At 40.6% G+C, this 16918-nt stretch overlaps 1 protein-coding gene across 1 annotated transcript; it reads right to left on the bottom strand.

Annotated features, from left to right (window-relative positions):
• Positions 1-4895: 4895 nt before the first annotated feature.
• mettl1 (methyltransferase 1, tRNA methylguanosine) lies at positions 4896-15800 on the bottom strand. Its single transcript, XM_079579463.1, has 6 exons — positions 15607-15800; positions 14215-14345; positions 13301-13485; positions 7057-7170; positions 5346-5447; positions 4896-5099 (listed from the first exon to the last, which is right to left on the bottom strand). Exons 1-6 carry the CDS (start codon positions 15684-15686, stop codon positions 4971-4973), a joined length of 741 nt encoding a protein of 246 aa, XP_079435589.1. The 5' UTR covers positions 15687-15800; the 3' UTR covers positions 4896-4970.
• Positions 15801-16918: the final 1118 nt, after the last annotated feature.

The raw sequence follows: 16918 nt of genomic DNA on the forward strand, positions 1-16918 counted from the left end.
TCAGCAAAGATCCTTTTTCTTTCCCTTATTACTTGAAAATGATGATCTGCTTAATAATGTGGAACGTTCTTTTTCAATAGTTTTTCCCTTAACTGGGCTTAACTGACAACTAATCATCACAGGCGCCTAGGATTGATGTCAGGGATTCAAAGAGCCCTGAGACACAATACCATCCATGAGTTTCATTGAAAAAATGTTTTTGTTTACCTTTATGGCGCTGAAATACAATTTTCATAATAATTAGCATAGTTTAATACTGATGTTGTACATGTTTTTAGTGAAATTCCGGATTAATGAAGATGGGTCTCCAGGCGCTGCATTGTAGTTACTCACTGCTTGGGCTGCCCCAGTGGCATTCGAAGAATGGGTCAAATGCAGAGGACAGTAAAGTACATCGCATACTTAACCTTTTCTGCATGAAGACAAAAGACTGTGTGTACCATGCACTATGATGTTAGAATTTTGTCTTGCATGGAGTTTGCATATTCTCTCCATGTCTGCATAGGTTTCCTCCGGGTGCTCTGATTTCAGCTACTTCTAGAAATATGCTGCTCAAATAGACATGTATGCATTATATACAGTATACATGTTTGAAGAGGCCGAAATGTCAAGGTTTTATACATAAAATGCCCAATGGAGACAATTTGCTTGTTGAGAGTAAGTAAATGTAGCCAAACAGTAACCATATCGATTACAATTGGCAATTTTTTAGAATATTTCTTGCTGTCAATGCGGTTTCACTTTTCCCATTACCCCGATTTAAGGATAAATCCAAAAACAAAACCACCTTGAGGCCAAACTTTTACTTTAACAGCTTTACACATGGAGAAACGCAATATGCTGTGACGGTATAAAAACTAAAGTAGGTGATTATTGCATGTAAAGAGCCGGCCATTGGTTGGAGAAAACATCTGGAGACCACATGAAAAAGAAAAAAAAAAGAAACATTTAACCTAAATGTGATGTATGTCCAGTTAATGTACAGTCACGAATGGACCTGCGTGAAGTGTATACATCGCAAGACAAATGGACTTTTTAAGGACAGACGAAGATAAAGGATGTAGGAATTAGTGCTTTTCCCCCATTGGTAATTTTGCTACTGTTTACACTGAGCCGATATTGTTTCAGCCCAGAACATACAGTACAAGTTGACCTTAATACGGATATAAAGCCTGATTATGTTGCACAGTTAGCTTTATTGTCAATTCTACCACATGTGAAGCACACACGGGGGATACTCCTAAACCAATGGCGCAATAAGGCAATAGTTCACATTATGTACAGAGCAAAATCAAATAGACATGGACACAGTTATAGGAGGTAGCAACCCGTCTGCTTTGATGTAGGAAATCCGGTCAAACGGGCCCTGTCCAGATCATTTTAGTTGGGTCACATCCAAATCTCTGCAAATACAAGGAGAATTCTTGCTTTAGATATCCAGTTCTTACGAATGCAAACCTTCTGTTAGCAAACAGCCTCCCGGACCTGTTTAAATTGGGAGTTCTGTCCCCATACAAATGAATGGAAAAGCCAGGCCCTATGTTAAAGTATGGCGAGGTATGACTGGGCTGGTTGTGGGTATGGGAATGGTGGGTGGGTGCAGGAGCAAAGTCTGTGGGTAGGGGAATGCGGGTGTGTGTAGGTGTAAAGTGTGCGGGTTTTAGAAGGTATAGGACTGTGTGAGTGAGTGCAGGGGTGAATGTGCACAATAAATGTTAAGGACTGATTGGTGCTTTGCAGAGTGAGTGGTGTGTGGTGTAGCCGGGCCTGGTCCGGTTGGGGACAGAGGATGGAAATTAGCTTGAGCTATAATCCTGCATTTTAAGTATGCTGTACTTTGTGTGAATGCATTGTCTCTTTTAAATAAATAAATACAAATACAAATACAAAAATGACATGTTAGTTTTTTGGCATTTATATAATTCCTGTGGTTTCTCCATCATTCACATATAAGATGATGTTTAGTGGTTATTGAATGTGTATCTGACCCAACAAAGAGTACCTTAACTGAATATGATTGGGCATTTCGCTCAGAGGCGAACTTTTATATGATAATTCAAAATTCTTATCTTCTAGTAAAATCTGTAAGAATATTGAAGTATATATTACTTGAACAGGCCAGCGAAATTTGATATTTTTAAGGGATTAGCGCCAATGAACAAAAGTATCTGTATATTCATTAATTCATTGATATTTTCTAACTTGGCTTTTAATCAGAAGTTTGATAGCTACATGGTAACGGCTATAGGAAGAATATAATGAACAGGTTAACAAACACTTCCCGGACTAGCCACTTGCTAACTGTCCGACCGCATACGTTGAATAAAAAGGAGAAGATGCCACTTGCAATTGATTTAACTTTTGAATGATCGCAATGAGCAGGTCAAACGCTGCAACAACAAAATCCTTACTGTAAGTCAGAAGACAAACTACAGAAAAACTGAGAGGATTCCACTAAATATCTGACATATTGTCAATTTAAGACTATGTTTATCTCATTAGAGCAAAGAGCAAGTCTTCAATTGACAAGTCGAATACATACTGTTACGCAAGACGTTTTGGCAGTTGTGTGTTTTTATACATATAGAAATGCTTTGGTTTCATTTCAACCGTTTCTTCTCTATCAAGGTTTGACCCTTACGCCGCAACATGCTACACAGAATATTTAGACCTTTTCACCATTTTGAAAGCAATTTGGAAGAAGAAAACAGATCCGTTCACAGCCCTACAGAGAAACGGAGAGTATTCAGTATTCAGTATTTCAGTGTTCTTCAGATGTTTACAAGTCCTCAAATGAACCACGATATACACATGTATTTAAATCATGGTTCATAATCTGAGTAAGCGTGATTCCACTGTGTGCATTTGATATAATGGCACTGGTTCATAGAGCCCAAGGACTCTGATCACATCCGGATTACAGAATTAAAATTGTCAAATGGTTTTGGGGGTTGTTTGTTTGCACACACAGCAGCGGCCTCTAAACAGAGGATTAACCTCCGACCCCAATAACACACCCACACTGCGATTGCTGCCAGACTCTGCCATGAAGCTGAATGTGCAGTTTGATCGCTCTCCAACAAAAACATAATGAAACAAACATGAGGCACGTTGGTTTGTGGCTACATGAAGCACTGGTGACCCACTGGGAAGTTTTGGCGATTCCAATTTGAGGTCCCGACCCCAACACTGGGATTTACTGGGCAATATGACCATCAGAATTTGCTTTTTTTTTTCTTTTATAAACGTATTTGTTTTTAAATAGAATGAAACGTATTATGTTGAAGTGGTTTAGCCAATTAATAATATAAATGTTGCAATACTGTATTGCAAGTCTCTTCTCTTTAAGTCTCAACAAGTTGGGGTTAAGTGTCCGCGGGACCATAGAAGAAAGATATTAGCCGCACGTGTAAAATCTGGATATATAAGATATACTTAACACAGTATGCTGACTGTGGGGGTGGATCAGGCCTGGATTATGTGTGTCACGTTTAACGAGAAAAGTGTCAAGTGAAAGCAAACCTATTTCTAAACCTCTGAATTTAAGGCAAACGACATTCTAGATTAGCTAAACAACCGGTCAAGAGCAGAGGACGAATCGGTTCACGTAAATTTATGTCCTGACTGTGTTAAAGGAACAGGCCACCGATTTTCCATACTGAGATATGTTCTTACCTGAGCATAGACAAGTTGATGCGTATCTGTCTGGTCTTTGTGCGTGCGCTCAGGCAAAAAGACCAAAGAATTTGTTAGCATTTAGCCTCTCCTCCTCTCCTCTATGGGGACAAACGGAGGTGAAGTTAGAAGCAATCAAGCTCTTCCACGGTTTCCCTATTTGAATATGGTTATGTGAGTAGTTACACGATCCAACTAACTACTCAACTCCATACTTTCTGGACAGCATGCCAACCATTGTGTCGTGTGCCATGTTGCAGAATCCCACAGAGAGCAAACAATTGAACAACAGACGGTATCAGACAAGTTTTACAGCAAGAGATCATCAAAGCACACAGGCCAAAGGTTTGTCCTAGCTTAATAGTACATTGGAAAATTGTTTTGCCCTTCTCAGCAACACTCCAGCCTGTCTCCAGTTTTTTAAGTTTCCATGCGTCTGTGCCCTGCAGGCGCTCAGACCTGCTCTGTCCTGTCCTTCGTCTGACAGACAAAATACAAGCTGTAAACCCCACTGCTCCATAAATCCACTTAACGCTACACCTAAACTGCCACAGTGCGCTCTGCTTACGACTGGACCAGCTAATAAAAAGATGTTGTGAGGTAGATAACATGCCATTCGAGTGTTCAAATAGCGTGCACATCTCTCACATTGATTCATGTGTCAAGACAAGACAAACGCGTTCCTTTTATGGCCGATTCAGAACACATCTAGTTCACTTGAAACTCTGGCCTGATGTTGGAAAGACTTACAAAGTCACAGGACATACATGCCATTGTAGGTGAACTTTGATCCAAGAACTTGATCAAAATAGAGGAATTCGAAAGAGGAATTCGGACCCAGTTTATTTTGTGCAAATAAAAAAATAAACCAGTTTACTTTGCGAAATGGGTCTAGTTGCAGAGGGATTTTAGACAAGATTTGAGCTAGATCTAAAACAGGGGTGCCAAAGTGCGGCCTGTGGGCCAAATACGGCCCCCAGATACATTTTTGGTGGACCTCAGGCTTCTTTGTGAACAGCAACAGATTGTTTCATCATTCTACATGTCTATAGCTTCAAATCACCCCTGCTCTAAAACAACATTGTACATGCACACATTAGGAGTAAGTAAAGCAACAAATAATTACATCTGGTGAGTCTTTCAAGAAAAGAAGAACAAATTTATAAAATATGTACACATCATTTTACATAATAATACAAATGTGAGTGTGGCTGGTCCATAACAGTCAGCTTAGGAGCTCAGGGTCCAAACTGACGTTCTCAAGTCTAGTCCTGGTAGGGATTTTGGTTTGGACATTAGTTTAGATCCTGGTTGGGATCTTCAACTCTTCTGAACACTGCGATGTAGTTTTTCCCTCCATTTCTCAGCACCTTCTTGCCCTCTTCTGTACAGGTGCCCAAACGCCCCACGATTAGGTCCTCAGCCTGAAAGAAATGCATGTAAAAAAAAAAACATTTAACAGACATCACACAGACAAGTACCCACAATTCTACCTTCTTAAAGGGAAGGCGGCATATCCATTCACTAAAAATAATGACAAGTGTAAACAAGACAGCAGTGTAAAAGTTATAGTTTTGAACATGCACAAAAACAAAAACTGATTTCTCAACAAGTTTAATTTAAACTTGTTTTTCTTTATGGTACTTAATAAACATCCCACAGCCACGTACCAGCTCCTCCTCAGACACGCGTGAGAACAGTGGGTGCTCGGTGAAGTGCTTGACCATCCACAGGTGCACCTCCTCCACATCCGTGTTGGTGTAGACTAGGCCCTGTGTGACCAGACGAGCACATATTTACCCATCAAACATCCATCTGACAATCATTACACAATTCGCAGACTGCGCTGCCCAGTTCTTATCCCCCCTCGGTTTCCTTTAAATTGTGTCAAATGTCCTGGCTTTTTCGACCCGGTGTCATCACCTCCAGAGAGCAACGCACCGGGCCCAGAGATAAAATATCCAGTGCCAACGAAAAGGACAGTCACCCGCTCGCCATTGTTTGCTTTAGCGCTGTAGATAACTTTACTAGAAGCAAGGATTCAGAGAAAAAAGGACTGGTGCACACATTCGCCAGCTCTGAGTCGGCACGTATGGGTCTGCCAGTAAACCACTAATTTACCATTGTTGAGGCTCTCAATCGTCAAGGAGTTATCCACTGCAGAAGAGAATTTGAAGGGGGGGTATTATGCAAAATTGACTTTTTCAAGCTTTCCATCATGTTATTATGTCATTCCCTCATTAAAAACATGCCTGAAGTGTTGCCTTGGCACATTCACGTATTTTTGAATAATCTGTAAAAACTCTGATGGCGGCCATTTTAGGGATAGGTTTGCCTGAGTCCTCCTAGGAACGCCCCCACCTTCTGGAGACGCCTCCGAGCTTTCGTCACCAGCCGAGTGACCAACCACTGCTCCTCAGCAGAACCCCCTCCCCACTGATGCCACAGACAGCGTGTGGAGGGGGCGTGTCGGAAAGGGTCAGAGGTTCTTAAAGAGACAGGGGCCTATTTCAAGACATTCACTACAGCCATTTTGAGAGAGCAATTTTATACAAGGCAGTTATTCTAATTTACTGCATTTACAGACCAACAGAAGGTTTCGTCATCATTGTAGTGTGATATAGGCTGGTGCTATGTGAGTGAAAAAAGCAGAATACCCCCTCTTTAAAATACTATCGACTAGACTGAGTTGATTGAGTTTGGGACCCCCAAGCCTCAGGGTTGGTCTCTGCTTTTTGAATTGGCCGTTTTGTCAATGCAATGTTGGTACATCCACTTGTATAGAGGCTCTTTTGTTACCCTTACGTTCTGCTCACAGCCCTTACACTGAATGGAAGACACAACATTGAACCGTTTTGTGACAATTTTTTGCCTCAAGGTGGTAACTGGCATTAAATAAATCAGGATTTTGTGCTGCCAAGAAAAAATGATCACAAACAGTTCTTGCAGCTCACTTGCTCCCATTCTCTTACTATTCATCTCATGTTCAGTCCATTGTATCCTTAATTGTTCCCTGAACCTCCTTTCAGGACACTTGCGCTCCACAGATTAACACTGTAGTCAGGGTTAAGTCGGCAGATATAGAGCTGATTAGTGCCCTGTGAAAACTGCACTGGCTCCAATCCTGTCCCGTCATTAAGCCCAGAGCTCACAAGTGTTTGAGAACCACAGTTCAAGTGGTTAAAGTGGATTTAAAACGTTCATATTAAACCTGTCTGGATATTTCCACGACAGTACAGGGGCCTATATAATGAGCAGTGCCCTTGGCTGAACTAGGAGGCTGAAAATGCAACAGAATATGCTTGTTTAATTCGATTTAAAGCGAATTTCACCTGCCAGTAAGAGTGCCAGCCATTCCACCACCTGTCTACCTATACATACCCCGATCCTCAGAGCGTAAGCGTATTCAGCCAACAGCGTGGGACTGATGATCCTCCATTTGTGCTTGTTCTTCTTAAAGTGTGGGTCCGGAAACAGGAAAAACATCTTGCTGAGCTGCAAGACACATGGGGGAACGGTAACTTGCAACGAAACATACTATTTTTAACAAAGTATGATAGAGACACTTTTTACATGTCACTTAAAAAAAACGCAGTGGCTGGAAAACCCCTCCAAGATTTTTTCCCCATAAAGTTTCCCTTACATTTCGACAAGTGCACAAGTGCAGGGCCCATTGATACCAGCCTGGCTATTACATTAAAACGCCTAAAGCAGTAAGTTTTTTATTAGCTTAAATAAATAACGTCAGGATTAGACTGAAAGATACGGCCTAATCACTGGGGAAGGCTTCAGCCCGAGGGGAGCAGTTAGAAGCTGGAAAATCCTTTACTCTGAAATGATTTTGTGAAGAAATAAATGTGTTTTTTTTGTGTGTGTCAGAAAAATTGCTGGTTCAACAGTCCTTCATGCATGTAAGCAAGGCGCATTGGAAAGAGATTAGGACAGTATTGTGGGTGGGCGACCACTTCCCCCTTATAAAAGCAAACACAGGTCAGATTCAAGAGTACCTTAAACAGATTAATAAGGCCATTTTTCTGACAAGTGTTTGATTGTAATTGGCTTTGTGAATGTTTATATAAAGATTTAGAGGTGTTTTGTAGTCCAAACTGATGTAAATAATAAGACCCCCATTGAGGCGGTCATGTTGTCACTGTTTGTTGTTGCAAAAGACATCATAATCTTAAAGCAGTACTAAGTAAATAAATAAATCCACTTCGGAGTCCCTCTAGGAGTAATACAAGTGATAATGGGATGATTGGGGGGTCTCTAATCTCCCTATGGTGTCTCTGGCCAGAAAATCACAATTGCAACTTTTGTGCCTCCAGGTCAGAGGCGCAATACACACTAATGGAATATGAAGAAGAAGCTAACAGGCTAACGGGCAAAGCTAACTGTGGGCTAGCGCCACTTAAACAGTGTTTATAGCCAAGTTCGAGTGTAAAAAATTGGATCTACAATATCCCTCTCCATTAAACAAATACAAAAACGAGTTACTTCTGTAAAACTCCAACCTTTATGAATTACTTTGCTTTAGTGTACCTATTTAAAGTCCTATTGTACGATATATCACACAATAAATAACAAACTAGCACTTTTTTAGTAGATTCTTTCATTGCTAAAATATACCTAAAAAATGAATGAGCAATGAATGAGTTGTGAGCAGCTCGCTTCTCCTCAGATCGGATTAACTTTACTGGGAGCTCGTCTCCATGGAGATGTTGACTAAAGGTAGCCAAATATGAGATTCAGAGAGGTTAGGTCCACATCCAAGTCCATACTTTGATTACCCACTGCAAAATTTGCAGTTTTTTGTGTCCAGCTGGTCATTAGGAGCGTGTTTTGTATCACAACAGTATCATTCACCATGTTACGCAGCATGTCTTTTGTTTGTATTTTGATTGCAGGCTGACAGGAGAGGTGGGGCTGTTACAATAATTACTATATTGACTTGCTCATTAAAACAAATAAAACACTCTCGACTCAGTATTTAGTGTCTGTACATTTATCTGTGTTCTTCCCATTTTTTTCTGATGTAGTGCTTTAACCAGAAGTAAATTGTGTTTCATTGTATTTCATGTTTGAAGATTACAAACTTAATTTGAAGACTTTTGCAAGCTTTCGAGGACTGAACATACATTTCTTTAAGGTCAATCATTGGAGCACAGATAAGGTTGAGCTCCAGACGACGAGTCTTTGTATTGAATATGTAAAATCATGTCATCTGACAAGCGAGGCTAATCTGGCAGCGGAGTGATGTGTTTTCACAGTGTTCTAGTTTTAACAACGGATGCCCTTCTTGACACAATCCATATTGAAAAAATGAAAGACGTTTTCCCTTAAAAATCATACAAGACCGAAGCAGCTACATTTATAATTGAGTGACCTGAAATACCAGCACCTCTTTAATTTTTTACAGTCTTAGTTCTGTGCGTCTGGAAAGCTTCACGTCCTGGCACGACGCCGGTGCACATGCTGTACACATAATGGGCCGTACATTCGATAAAACACCTATATAATGTATGGCTTAAACACGTCATTGCTACAGTAATCGCTCCCCTGTGTACTCTTACGGACTCATATATACCCGCACTCGGCCATTTGAGGTGAGAATGCATGCCCGCTCTACCAGAGTCCGCCCTGGTACAGCCCACCCATGCAATCAAACAATGTCAAAAGATTAAGGCTGCTAATTGGGAATGGCTAACATGCTAAGCTGACGGTCAATGGCGCTTTTGTTGCCAATGTATTTCTCAATTTATTAAGCATTCCTTTCAAATTAATCCATGCCATATGTTAGATCATATGGGAAAGCACTCGGGGGAAACTTGGCATAGCATTTGAGGTTAAGCTTAATTTTAAAAGGTCATAAAAGGTATCGTTTAATGAGGAATTACCGGACTGCAGGTCTATTGTGCAGCAGGGATTAGCCTGCACGTTTAGCTCAATGTATAGGGCTCATATCATAAGCCATGCCTGAAATAAATTGCCTAAAATTACCCGTATAGGGATCAACCAACCATGAATTTTTCATTTAGCCCTGGGAAGCGGGCCATCTCCAAAGCTTTAAGTCACAGGGGGGCTGGTATGTATTGCAATGTTATAGACCTTGCTTCTACTGTATAAAGGAAAATAAGTAAGATGAATTGGTAGTTGCATACACATATATAAAGCATACAGGCGGGGATTGAAGGAGTGGTCATTGAGGTGATATACCGCGTAAAGTTACGATAGCCATGGGGTGCAATAGCACCATAAAACAACATGTGGGGATTATGCAGCTGACATGGTTGAATATATTAACATTTAACGGTGAGCCGTCCTCACAAGAGTCCTCACTTTCACCCTGTAGTGCACCCAGTGACACTATTAAAATATGGCACTGGTATCGGATATCACAGCCGATACTGAAAAAAAGACAGTATCGGGTGTCTGCTACAAATATCTGATACTGAACCGATACCAGTTTTGGCTCTTGTCGCCGACTAAATCCGAGTGAATATGGACTGCTGTATGTCATTTTGAAGCTAAGAACCTGGAGAATTCCATCGCTAGTTTTATCCTCCGCAAATGTATTTTTGCTAGCTGCGGAAAACGCTGCGGCTACCGGGAGCAAGCTGATCAGACCACCAAATCTCTCATGTACCTTGTGTATTTTCTTTATATTTATACTATAACCCTCGTTTGCTTTGACGCTCATGTACGGGAGCTTACGGTCAGGCACGGAAATTTGTCAACATAATAAAATACTTTTAAGTAAAGTTATAATACAATTGCATCTATACGCCTGTGATTTGTCTCGTCAGTCCAGTTTTCAGGCCTTGTGTGCAGTTGAAAGAAAGCCTGTTTCAGCATTTGTACGATTTCATGGCTTGAGCTAGAGCTGTTTAATAATCCGTGTATCAATAATCCATATATTATTCGTTCAGTCAATTGTTAAATTGAAAATAAAAACTAAATTAAAATGTCTGCTATGCATATATTTCCTTGAATGTAGTGAAATAAAATCACTCTAAATGTGTTCATGTGGTTCAATTATTTTTCTGATGCCTACATTGAACAAAACATTTTGAAAGCACAGGCTCAGGGCGTTGTCATATAATTGATTATGACTTATTTGTGTGCAACAGTTGGAGTTTTGCTTTTTTCAGACGTCAAGGCTCACCTGTCTCACGGAGAAGTATCAGCGCTGCTTTAGCAATAACCCCACGGGGTTGTGTCCCTCAGTAGTCAGCGGTCTAATGCCAACAAGATAAATAAAGTTTAATATGAACAGTCAAGCGCATGTCTTTGGCAAGGCTGTTAACTACATGTGTGTATCCCAGCGCGCACCCCCTTCACACCAAAACAGCTACAACCACAGACGCCTTTAAATGCCACAACTCACCACCAAGATTGCATTTGAGCTGACATGCACGAAGGAACGCACCGTGCGCTCCAGATGGAAAAATCTGATCATATTGCGGGTCAGTGTGCTCCACAGACAGCAGCGGTACATCCACAGACAGCTATAGCAAACTGAACAGCTCCAAAACATCCCCACGCCACATGTGCACGATGCATTTACAGAAAACATTTACAAAAACACTATAAAGAGATTTTAGACGATGATCCATTTAAGTCTAATATTGCCCTGTATGATGTTTGTGATAAGACAATGCCCATTTTCATTGGTGCAAGACAGCAGCTCGGACAATGTGACCCATAGGTCAATTATTTTGATTATATGCTTATTTTCTAAAGTGCCTTGTTTGCATGAACATACAGCGCTGTAACAAAAGCATTGCAACAAATCCAAGTGACTTTATCTCACATATAGACCTAAATTGGAGTTATTAATAGGCAACTACTGCAAAAGCGCCAGACAATAGCTACTAATACAGGCAATGGGGTCTATTTAGTAACCTCAACATTCATAAATAATATTTTTTTTCCATCCATTAAACTTTCATACTTTGTAAATTCAGACTCCTGCCCCTCCCAAAGAACAACTTGAAAGTCATATTTGACATGTAATCAGAGGAGAGAAAAAAGTGTATTGTACGATAGTGTTTCCCCGTTTATACTTGACCACTGCTGGAGTGTGTGTAATTTAGTTCATGAAATGCTGTTAAAGAAAAACTGATAAAGCATTAGTTATGCACAAGTTGTAATGATCAGATCACTTTATGTGAGCCCTTTATATTAAAGTAAAATAGCCTGCCCTAAGGATAGTGTTGAAAATCCAGTCATCCATTAGTTTATAAATAGATATAATTGATCTGTTACATCATGACAAGAAAAGATAAGACTTTATTGATCTCACAATGGAGATAAGAGGACCATTCACTTTTTCACTCTGAGAAAACTACACAGAAAGTCTCTTGGTATCGGTTAATATCGAAAATCGGCAGATACTCAAACCCCTAATATCGATATCGGAAGCACAAAAGCTGGATCGATGCATCTCTAGTGTTGAGTTCAGTGAACTGTACTCAAAAGCGGATGTAGAATCTTTGCTTCCATGTTTGTTTCTGTGTTATGAGCGGTTTCAAGGGCTGTCTGGGATTGTGTCTCTCATTGTGTCTCTCGCACTGAGTGCAACGTAGTGGAAATCTAGAGTAGTAATGGAAATATTGGAAATATTTTCCAAATGATTCAAAACAGACGAAAGAGCAGAAGAAAACAGTATATCGGTCACCGCGCAGTAATCTTTAATGTTTTGAGTGTGTGGTGGTCACAGGTGACGGCTTCCGTCTCTTGGTGCGTGATTGCACCGATGTGGGAAAAATCGTGAAATGATTGGCTGCGAGCAGTTCTTCTTTTGAACAGAAAGGAGGAGTGTCTGGCAGGCCAGGCAAAGGGAGAACCCATGTGACTGAACTTGTGGGAAAAGTGTATAAAGAGTGTGGTGAGGGGTTTTACAGCCTGATATCTAATAATTGTAAAAAATAAAGCTGACTACTTCACCGATTTTGTTTATTGCGGGTTATTTTTAGAAAGTAGCCCCCGCGATAAACGAGGGACCACTGTAATCTAAACCTTTTGATAGTTGTAGGTGCTGAACAAGAGCAGTTTCTTTTTACACAGCACTCTATGACAAAAATCCTTAAAGAGACTATAGACTAACTATAGATGGGGTTCTTAAACTTTAAATCGGGAGGTCTGAAAATAGAATTCACAGAAGTCACAGGTCCAAATGATTCATTTTGTGCTCATTGCACGAAAACAATCTGAATTGTTTTTATTGCCATTGAAACATAAACCATATAACGACAAGCTCCCTCTGAAGTAAACTAACCTGATAACTGCCACCTTAGGTTAGGGTTAACAATTATTTATATCCAAATCTCAAAGCGTATTGACTGGAGAGTTTACAACCTATAAGCCAGTGTGATACCTCATTTGAAAGCCAAGAGCTTCTAGTTTCCAAAAATATGTGTGAGATCTGTGTGAGTGGAACACAACTCACATCACATTTGCTGTTCTAACGACCTGTACCGCACTTTATTGTAAATCAGAGGGAGGGAACTCGATCATTTACTTACTCACATTATGAATAACATCTCGAAAATTAAAAAATAAGATGGGCATCTGCTTCTCTTAGCTGGCATTAATGAAAAATGACACTGATTTCGCAGGAACATACCTGTCCTTTGGTAAAGAAGTTAGGCAGGTACTTCATGGCGTTGCCGCGGATACAGGCGATGTTCTGGTATTTCCCGGGGTCAGACTCCCGAAGCGCCTTGATCCGATCCCGCACGTAATCGGACACTTTCACCCGGATCTCCATCCCCAACATCAGCTGATCCGGGAACAAGGTTGACAACTCCACTGGATAAAAAGGAGACAAATCAAACAGTTATGGCATTGCAGTTACAAACCAATTATTTTTATTATTGTGATCCCATAATAAATGTTAACCAGATAAAGCCATGAAATATGCTTACAGAGGATGTCTTCAAATAAAATACAAATAAAAAATAAATTCTTCACATCTCATTTTGATTAAACAGGGTAGGGAAGAGGGGAGTGGGTTGGGTCATGGGGAAGGTTGGGTCTCGCGGTGTTAGAGCTATAGAAACCATGCTAAACTGAAACGTTTCATGCGTTGGTCGCTGTGCGCTTTGAAATTTCAAGCGTATGACGCACATATAGCACATCCAAATGCCAACGCAAGAGTTGGGGTAGCTGAACAACCCTCCCCGGTCATGGAGATAGTTGGACAAAATCATTGCAATAACTTATCATATCTATTCATTGTTTATACTTAATATCTTGCTAAAATGTTCAAAGCCTTGGCAGAAAAGCTTCAAAATGTCTTATAAAACAGGTCTGTGAATAGAACTGATAACACATATTACATGTTACTAAATTAGTTGTTGTTTATCTTATACCAGATTCATGATTAATCGCTTAGTTTAGTCCTTAATCCTGAGATGTTCTTCTTGCTTAAGTTTAGATTTGTTTGGGAATCTCAGCAGTTGCAATATTAGCATAAAAGGGGAAGTGTTGAAGATTATAGTACTACAAAGACTTGTACAAAGAATTCAGATGGCTCACCTAGAAGACCTCCGTACCCACAGCCAATGTCAGCGAACTCCACTTTCGGGATCTGCTCTGAGTCTGAAGAGTCCTCTTTGAAAAAGTGCGGATACAACTCTGACCAGTCCATCTCCTCTGGACACACCGGGCTAAACGAGAACACAACACATTCACCTCCATTTCACATCTGCCTTTCATCAACAAAGAACATGATAAGTGTGATCGAATATTCGTGTCTGCTGCCTCTTTTTAGAATATCACACCTGGATTAAAATGGTAAGGGCACACAGTAGGCTAAACGAGTACTAGCAAATTTGTAAACACACCACACTGGATAGTAGCCTTAAGCTAATTTCCATCCGTCGCAGAAAAGAACTTGATACAGTGTTGATACAACAAGCCCTAGTGCACTGATCCCTATTGCACTGAGTGAACAGACTAAAATGTTATTGTGCACGCATTGCCCTTATGTCACACATGCTCACATGTTGGTCACTCTGTCAGCCACAGTTTTAACTGATTCCTAAATGTGGGGAGGCTTGTGCAGTCCCTCACTGACAGGGGTATTCTGTTCCATATCTTTGCACCCTGGACTGACAGGACGTTTTGACAGAAGGCAGTTCATCTGAGTGGGAGTCACAATCTCCTCGCTCTGACAGTTGCTCGATATACTGTGGCAGGGCAGGGGCGGGCAATTCACTTTCATAAGGGGCCACATGAGACAATAACTCAAACAATATTCATTCACTCCACACTCCATGGTAGGAAGCTGCTATTGTAGCCACCGCTGCCCAGGGGCAGACTGTCCATTTCCCACTTGCAAGTCACACAATGTGTTGTTTATATCCTGATTTCTTATTATGTCAGTGCCCTCTGCTGGACACCTGTGGAATTCTTTCCTTCTATTCTTCTTTAATCTAGTGGCTGGAGTGAGCATTCTGGTCATAACTCCGCACAGGACTGAGCTAGAGACTTACTTTCTTTTTTGACATACTTATGAATTTATGCTCTACAAATCGTGGCCGTATTTTGCCCAGGTCTGGTCTATGTGCTCGAGTCAGTGACACATTTGTGCTTGATGAACTCACTCATGGTGGAGGGGCCAAACCATGCAAAACTTTGTAAATCAAGCAAGAACATTGAAATCATTTAAAATAGCAGATTGTATATATCCAGAATTGGACAGTGGTGGAAAGGAAGGCGTATCTTGTCGGGGATTTTTAATGCCATTTTATAGCATGACTTAATGACTTAGATAGCAGTGTAAAAATCTAATTATTACAAGACATGGGGAATTCTACAACCAACAGTGTCAATGCACGCTTCTGTACGTGACAAAGTGTCAAACAAAGTATTTATAATCCAGCAGCACAGTCAGCTCGCGCGCTGCACTGAGTGTTTTGGACTCACTAGTCGAACTCGTGGTGCGCCATGGGGTTGGAGTGAGCCCGCTGTCTGTAGAACTTCTTCTGCGGCATGGAGGTCGTCATGACGGCTTCAATCACAAACCTGTCCCCGGCGATGATAAAAAATACTACACTGTTATTCTCGGATGATTCACAGCTGTCATAAAATCACGCTTGTTTCCGAAACCGCCGGTGTGTCGCACGTCGCTGGATTTTGACGTCACCGCCGAAATCAGGTTGCCAGGTTTGTGTGAGGATGGAGGATTCATGCTGAAGGAGCCAGCATTTCAGTTCACGGGTGACATTGCTGTTTTTACTCATTTATTGACTCATCACTGACTATATCTGTATGAATCTCCATGTGATGTATACATGTGATCATTGGCTCATGGGCCTTTGTGTTGACCATAAATAACAAACACAGTTGGGGGATGAACAGTCTTTATTACTGTAAGCTCCTTTGTGATCCATTGTAAGATCATTGCTTAGTCATAGGAGGGACAGTTTACAGTAAAGCTCTGATGGGAAGTTTTACTGTAAAGATCAGTGGCTCAGAGGAAAACAGACAACAGACTGAAGTTGGGTCATTAACAAACCATCAAAGACATATGTTTCACTAAACCTCCTGGAGTATTGCACAATCTTATTCAAACTTTTTTGCAACAGCTTCTCTCGGTCAGCACATTGTGTTTGCCGATCTTTGTCAGAAATGTATATAAAAAAGAATGAGAATAAAACTTAAAGATTCTGCAATAAATAAATGGAAACAAATGGGTGTACGTATATGCGATGTCAACGAGCAACAACCTCTTATTCCAGGCTAAACGTCTCGTGACAGAAATCCAGCCAGTGTGTAGGAACTTTAAGGTTTGTGTCTATAATACATTGGTTATCATTCCAAAAGATGACTATAGAAATTCTAATTTAAAAGGTGAAAATGTTTTTGACATGCTCTTGCGAAATAACTTTTGTAAATCTCTGCCCGTTTCTCATCCTCCGACCTCCCCTTTACATTTCCCGACACAGGCATCAGCTTTAATACATTTTAGCAAACACACATCAAAACACTAATTTATGCATTCCATTGTCCAAACTGTCGAATTCCGTTAAACAGGAGAATTCTGAAAAACATGGGATATTTAAGAAGAAAATCCGACACAATGCCCTACAACCACCTTGAATGTCAATGAGATCAACTCTCTTGACAATCACTTTTTAAACCCTAACACAGAAACGGAACTGGGTGCGGTGGCAGTGCTCTAGACCTTTATGTCAAAACAAAAAAACTTTTTCACCGTAAATTTCATCTTCATACA

Source organism: Gobius niger (genome assembly GCF_951799975.1).
Source record: "Gobius niger genome assembly, chromosome: 20".
In the NCBI taxonomy this organism is placed as follows: Eukaryota; Metazoa; Chordata; class Actinopteri; order Gobiiformes; family Gobiidae; genus Gobius; species Gobius niger.